Source organism: Ochlerotatus camptorhynchus, unplaced genomic scaffold (assembly GCF_037179485.1).
Source record: "Ochlerotatus camptorhynchus isolate MF236.1 unplaced genomic scaffold, CSIRO-AGI_Acam_v1.1 ptg000091l, whole genome shotgun sequence".
Lineage (NCBI taxonomy): Eukaryota > Metazoa > Arthropoda > Insecta > Diptera > Culicidae > Ochlerotatus > Ochlerotatus camptorhynchus.
Genome location: NW_027040581.1, coordinates 2,316,118 through 2,323,773, shown reverse-complemented (window position 1 = coordinate 2,323,773; position 7,656 = coordinate 2,316,118). Strand labels below are relative to the sequence as shown.

The 7,656-nt window shown below is 41.4% G+C and overlaps 1 protein-coding gene across 1 annotated transcript; it reads left to right on the top strand.

Moving 5' to 3' along the window:
• The first annotated feature begins 4,911 nt into the window (after window positions 1–4,911).
• On the top strand, window positions 4,912–5,862 carry LOC135698600 (serine protease grass-like). Its single transcript, XM_065218644.1, has one exon. It carries the CDS (start codon window positions 4,912–4,914, stop codon window positions 5,860–5,862), a length of 951 nt encoding a protein of 316 aa, XP_065074716.1.
• The last annotated feature ends 1,794 nt before the right edge of the window (window positions 5,863–7,656 follow it).

The window sequence follows — 7,656 nt, the reverse complement described above, 5'->3', positions numbered from 1 at the left end:
ACCGTACGTCGGCTTGATTAACTACTCGCACTTGATATCCTTGTTAAAAGTCTACCCCACAGGCACTTCTGGTCTACTTGCTCGCCTGAGACAAAGTCCGCGATGGCCGTTCCTTGAGCACTCATCACCCGTGACTCTATGGCACCATTTTGCTGCGGCCATGCACGCCTTATTCAGCAATCGCCGTTAGGCATGGCCGTATCAGGGGGTGGAAACTAACGATTTTAAATTGATTCACTGCTTGAGTAGCCTATTGGTCCCAAGTACTTCTATCATAGAGGTAACTCTAAGACCACTGGGTCCCGAAGAAAATCATTATTATTTTTGGCTCACTCAGTACCAGAACAACGGTCCCAAGCAGTCCCAAGCTATTTCACTCACCCCTGCATGTTCTGCATGAATCCACACACCCCTGATGTTATCTGTCAAACTTTCATAGCGAATCAAAACAAACATAGTGTAGTAATAGAATTTCAACTAGAATAGGGTACGTTAATCGTTTGCTTGGGACCAATAGGCTACTAAGGTGGTGAGCCAATTTAAAATCGTTAGTTTCGTATTGATTGTTGCTTCTATGGCGTACCCCATTCTAGTTGAAATTCTATTACTACACTATGTTTGTTTTGATTCGCTATGAAAGTTTGACAGATAACATCAGGGGTGTGTGGATTCATGCAGAACATGCAGGGGTGAGTGAAATAGCTTGGGACTGCTTGGGACCGTTGTTCTGGTACTGAGTGAGCCAAAAATAATAATGATTTTCTTCGGGACCCAGTGGTCTTAGAGTTACCTCTATGGCCGTATCGTCTGCCCAGTGGGTTTCACCGCAACTGTTATACGTACCAATTTATTTGAATGCTCGATCACATAGTGCATATTTAAAATATCGTATTCGAACTTTGTAACAGAACGGTTACAAACTGGAAGGCGTTTGTAATGTTTAATGAAACTGAAATATTTGATTCCGATGCAACAGGGGGGCACTAGGGTTCTTAAATTGAATTTGATTTTTATATTTTTCTTTGATTATATAGGTTTAACTACCATATTCCCGACCTGTTAAGCACAACCTGCAATTAGTCTTTATAATCTAGTGTAGTTTACCATAGTTTAGCACCAAACGGAATGTTATTATTAAAGATGGCTTTCAAATTTATTTACCTTTCGGCTTCTTACCAACACGGCTTCTTTACAGGACGTTCGAACACGACAAATTTACTTGAATTTAAAGACTATACATTAAATGCAATGGATAATGGAAACCACGTAGAAGCCCTCTATACGGACTTTAGCAAGGCATTTGACCAAATTGACATATCCATGCTGAAAAAAAAAATTGAAATTGAGCCAGGACTCCTGAAATGGCTTGAATCATATTTAACTAAGCGCCAACAAATAATTAAATTCAATGGAAAGAAATCAACCCCAATTCAAGTCTCCTCAGGAGTCCCCCCTAGGCTCTCATTTGGGACCTATTATTTTTATTCTGTATGTAAACGACATTTCCTTCATTCTCATAAAAATAAAATTGCTAATCTATGCCGACGACATGAAGCTCTATTTGGAAATAAGAAATGATGATGACATCAATGTATTCCAGAGTGAAATACACATATCCCAAGTATCAATTTGGGTTTTATGAGGGTTATGTAGACCAAGATTTAGACTTGTAGAGTGCTTTAGAACCTTGATAAAACTTGCAGCCTATTAGAACAGAACGTAAAAAAATGCAACTTAATATATTTAGTAGAAAAAGAACACCACCAAACATTTCAATTGCATTGAGAAATCAGAATGTAGAAAAATGTGAAAGAGTTAGAGATTTAGGGATTATCTTAGACTCCAAACTAACTGTCATAGATCATTACAATACAATAATTCACAGGGTAAATAACATGCTACTGTGTTACCTGACTTATAACGAATATACGTTGTATACGAGTACCCCGAATACTACGTATTATAACATTATGAAGGTAGCATGCAACTTACCTTTTTTCCCTCAGGGGCTGCCTACTCTGTCGATCGGGAGGTTACGTTGGGCCCGCGCGTTGGGTCGCTCGCTGCTCTCTGCGTCGTCGCAGGCGTCGGGGCAATTGCGGCAGGGATTCTCCTAGGAATCCTGCGAGCACACGTGGTTAGGCGTATTTCTTTTGGTTGCGGCACACTTTTCGGACAGAGGTACGAAATTTGATTTCACCACTCGCGCACTAATGTGGACCGTACTAACGGCCTGTTCTTTTCCGGCTTCTCGGACCAACACTAGGAGCTCGAAGGAGGCAATTATTCACTCCTTCGGCTACCACACAACCGACGGACACTCGCGGACTGTGCACCAGCTCGGTGGCAAATACTACGCACGCCACGTGTAGGTTTCGGCACACTTCGTCCGAACAGCAGAGTTACGCACTACCGAGACTGGTTTTAGGATCTTCTGGCCAGGTTACAGGCCGTTTCACTCGCCACACTCGGCGTCACACACGCGAAAGTTAAAAATCCGTATTATACTTTCTAACTCGACTGAATAATTTTGCGCGTCCGTACGGTCACAAGGTTTTCCACAAAAGAGGCCTCATCAAGCGGTCGAGAGCCTATTTATCTCCTCCCTCGCTCGCAATGGGAGGACTGAACTTCCTTCCACACACGTTTGCCAACCGTTGAGAAGGGGTGGTAGTCGTCTACTCGAGCAGTTTTGGTAGCGGACGGCGCTCAAATAGGCGAGTTTATTTTAAATATTCTAACAATTTCTAGATCTAGCTCCTATCTTACAAACAATTACTATAACAAGTATATTTTAATTTAATGGGACATGCTCTAATGTTACAGTACGACTCGTCTAATTTTGCATAGCATTTGCAATGTAAAATTAGACGAACTATACGTTGTATTCGGGGTACTCGTATACAACGTATATTCGTTATAAGTCAGGTAACACAGTAGAAGCAACAATCAATACGAAACTAACGATTTTAAATTGGCTCACTACTTGATTAGCCTATTGGTCCCAAGCAAACGAATAACGTATCCCATTCTAGTCAAAATTCTATTACTACAAAATGTTTGTTTTGATTAGCTATGAAAGTTTGACAGATAAAATGAGGGGTTTTTGGTTTTTCCTATGTTTCGAGGGGTGAATCATTAGCTTGGGACCGAAGAGAGTACCAGAGCTGAGCCAAAAAGTTGAACACGTTATTTCGGGACCTACTAGTCTTAGAGTTACCTCTATGGTAGAAGCATAGAGATAACTCTAAGACCAGAAGGTCCCGAAGAAACGAGCTCAACTTTTTGGCTAAGATCTGGTACATACTATCTTCGGTCCCAAGCTAATCGATGCACTCCTCGAAACATAGGAAAATCCACGAACCCCCCATTGTATCTGTCAAACTTTCATAGCGAATCAAAACAAACATAGTGTAGTACTGGAATTTATACTAGCATGGGGTACGTTAATCGATTTGCTTGGGACCAATAGGCTAGTCAAGTAGTGAGCCAATTTAAAATCGTTAGTTTCGTATTGATTGTTGGTATTACCGCAATATCTTCTAAAATTATCCACACATGAAATTATCACTTGAGCAACAAAAAGTTCGATGAAAGCTTATGGATAAAACTGCGAATCAAAATGTAAACAAACATCATGGCTTGCTGATTTTTTTCGTTCACGAGACGATGCAGGCGATGTGAAGAAAGATGCAAGATGCGAGAGTCGGTGGAAGTATGTAGATAATATCACAGATGAAAACAAATAGCACACAGTGATTAGATAAATAAAGGCTGAGCATGATTTAAGGTCCACTCAGATATTACGTAACACAAGAAGGGGTGGGGGTAGTCAGGCAATGCGTTTACCGCTATGTATTAGGCATAGGAAAAGTGCGTGACGATGGGGGTAAGGGGTATATCGACCTTTTTGAGCTACATAATATTTGAACGGGCCCTCATGGTAAAAAGGTGATAATCTGGATATGTCGCCCCCTTCGTATTTTTATTCTGTGAATCAAAACACATTGTTATCATCTACTCAAGATGGTAATTTCAGTAGTCAAGCCACATTAATTGGTTCATAGGGACGTATAAATTCAAATTCGCCTCCGTTGAGTCACAATGAATGGAAATGCCACTATCGATCTCATCAGCATAAAAATGTAAATTCTGGTTGCCGAAATGATTCATCTCCAATAAACAAACCTTTATTCCGTGTGAGTCTTTAACGACTTGATCATGGACCATTTCCTGTCGATCGCATCCAAGTTCGAACGAGCGAATTTTCAAAATAAAAACTCATGCTTTCTTCGCGCGCAGACAGCTGGTAGCTGCGGGAATAACCAGTTCGAAACTCGTTTCGCTCCGGTCGGTGCTTACTGGTTATTTAAAGGCAGCGTGCTGGTAGAACGACAACTCCAGTTGCAAGTGCTCAAGCTTAGGTTCAGGTGCAAATCGTCAGAAGTGAAATGTATTTGATATTGATGTTTATGAAGAAATTTAGTCAAGATGATGTTTTTCCTACATCTCGTAGTAGTGTTGATTTTAGTGCTTTCGGTGAGAGGTAACAACTGTCCAGCCGAGAAAGCCGTCTGCATTGAAGAACAATTCTGCAGTAATGTCACCACTATAGGTGCCGGTGGATATCTCGGGTGCCTTACCACCCGAGGAAAATACGGAGTTTGTTGTTCCAAATTGAATACAGTTTGCCGGAGGAAAGGTGGTCCATGGTTTGACTGTGATCCAACAAAGCCACCAAAAAGCGAAATTCAACGCAAAACGGAGGACGAAAACGGTAAGAGTTTCATCGGGGATTTTCCATCTGAGTAAGGTGAATCATCAATTCCTGTTTGCATAATGTTTCGTCTTTCAGCTTTCCCGACTTGTCGTACGCCATACCAGCACCGGGGTAGATGTGTGCCGCTGAGAATGTGCGATCGCCTACATGATCGGTACTTGAAGAAGCATCACAAAATAAGCCGCGCTTTTGGGGAATTCTTGCTCAAGTCCAAGTGCCAGTCGAGCGATCTCGGCAGCACTTCCTTCTGTTGCCGGGATCCTCCCAGTCCGGATGGCCTCATCAAACATTGGAGGGCCCAGCGGTTGGGTCTCGATCAGTGCGGAACCGTTCCTTTCGGGGGTAAGATTCTCGAAGGCCAGGAGGCCGGTCTGGGACAGTATCCCTGGATGGTCAACCTGATGTACTACTTACGCAAAATAAAAACATCGATTTGCAGTGGTTCATTGATCCACCCTGTGTACGTCCTGACGTCAGCGCATTGTTCCAAGCGTGGTGCCAAGCCCGTATCAGTGCGATTGGGAGAATACGACCGCAGCACGAGAATAGACTGCGAAGATGGTGTATGTGCCACACCCTTTAAAGAATACTACGTAGATGAATGGATTCCACACGAGTACTATCGCCATGGACATAGGACTCATGATATCGCTCTAATACGGTTGGACCGCCCTGTCCCGCTAGTACCTCGCCAGATCTACCCGATTTGCCTTCCGCTGACGGAGCAAATGTTGATGACGAAGCCGAGTCAGCTGACCGTGACCGGATGGGGACTAACGGAAGAACAAACCCAATCCAATGTGCTACAGGAAGTCAGTCTGCAGGTCATGGGCACTTCCGAATATTGCCAGCACGCAGAGCTGATATGCGCCCGGGGAAGGAACAACGAAGGACACTGTCGAGGAGACTCGGGTGGGCCTCTGCAGAAGGTGATGCCTTATAATGGAAGCTTCAAAACCGTTTTGTTTGGAGTGGTTTCTGGGGGTTCGGTTGAATGTAGCACACAGGATAAAACTCCCGGGGTATCGACCATGGTTGGGTATCACATCAGGTGGATACTTGATCATATGAAATACGTGTAACGCATAGATTTGAACATAAGATGTTCAGACCAACATATGTACCTGCCAATATAACAAAAGACTGTTCAATACACATCAAGCTGAACATTGCATTAGGTCCTAAGTAACATTGACAGATTCTCTTCATCGACTTTCTCTTTGTATTCCTACGGCCATGTAAAGACATTCCCAGGTATTTTCAGCACACAGATCGCTAAAAGAAGCTTTTATCTAGCATCTAATATGACAAACACAACAAGAAATGGTTATGGGGTCAAGTTATTAACGAAAGAGAAAGTCGACGAAGAGAATCAATCAATGTTACTTAGGACCTAATGCAATGTTCAGCTTGATATGAGAATATGGTTTTTGTTTTGTTCCAGCTACTACAGTAACTTACCAGTTTTAAATTTTTAGTATTATCTAAGTGTGTTTACATTGTTCCTGCTTTGGCAATTCAGTATTTTAAATAGGTTTTCTATACCTGCATGTCATAGATGACAATCTGAAAACTAAGAACTAAACTCGAACTAAACCTAAATCTTGTCCATATATATATATACATAGGGAATAAGGTGATCCAAGAGACTAGAGTCGGTGTATAATGAGTCGCGCCAAGAGTGAAGCCAAGTCTACCTATTGAACTGTCAAACTGGCTACCTATCGTGCAAAGTAAACAAACATTACGATGCTATGAAAGGTCCACGAAAGGTATTACAATAAAATATAAATTATAATTGAATAAATGATCATAACCACGCAGTGAGCATTAAATTGTCATGGGATACGTTTGGTAATGATCAGTAATGAGAATTTCTACTATTTGTTGATAAGATAATTTGACAATTTGATAATTTGACTGAAATAATGATTCACTACAGCCGCTATTTTTTTTCTCGCTAGAAGTCCTCTGTTGCCTAGTGAAAAGAAAGGGAATCTTTCGAAAACCGTGATGCGCGTTCAACTGTTTTTCTCTTGGCGTGACTCATTATACACCGACTCTACAAGAGACGTTTTTCAGTGTAACTGACAGCTAGAAATCAAGAGTGTGTGCGTGATCTGGTGTTAATGGTGCTGAAGTTTAACCAAAAACAAAGCAGAAATTCATATGAGTGTGAACTGTCAGTTCTACTGTGATCTGTCAAAAGTTCTTGCTGATCGCAAATGTCTCGTGGACAGCCTTATTAATCATTTCATTTGAGGATTTTTGCTTGAAATTATTAATTATTTTGTTTGAAATCTCTAGATAGAGCTGGAATTAAACTTCTCTCGATGATTTCTAAGAATTCAAGGCACGCCTACACAAACCAACATATCCATCGGAAGACTTCCCCTACTCGATGGTGATGTCGATTTGCGTGGGCGAGTCTTGACTTTCAAGAAATCATCGAGAGAAGTCATTGTATACAAAAGCTGGTACGCCCTAAATCCAGCTCTATCAAGAATTTGTTCTAAAGTCTCAACATTCAAATTTATATGTACCTCGGTAGTACCACAAATGACGTGACAGACGACTAACTGGCGAAGAAATCAATAGACCTTTTTAATGCGCCACCAATGCAGAGTGTGCCAGGCGAGTTCGAGAGGAAATGTCAAACAAACCGTTTGTTTACATCAGAATAAGTATTTTTCACAATGCATATCAAAGCATTTTTCATTGAACATCTTTCCAATTTCCGACAGTAATTGTCTTATTTTACGATTTTCTACATTTTCTATCTATTTTCTATCTTAACTGATTTGCACCTAAACTATTCGGGGTCTCATAGCCTAGTCACTAAAGGCACGGTATTACCAACAATCAATACGAAACTA

Excerpts from the sequence above, each read along its gene's own strand:
- LOC135698600 (XM_065218644.1), top strand. The coding sequence starts at position 4,912 with ATGTGCGATCGCCTACATGATCGGTACTTGAAGAAGCATCACAAAATA.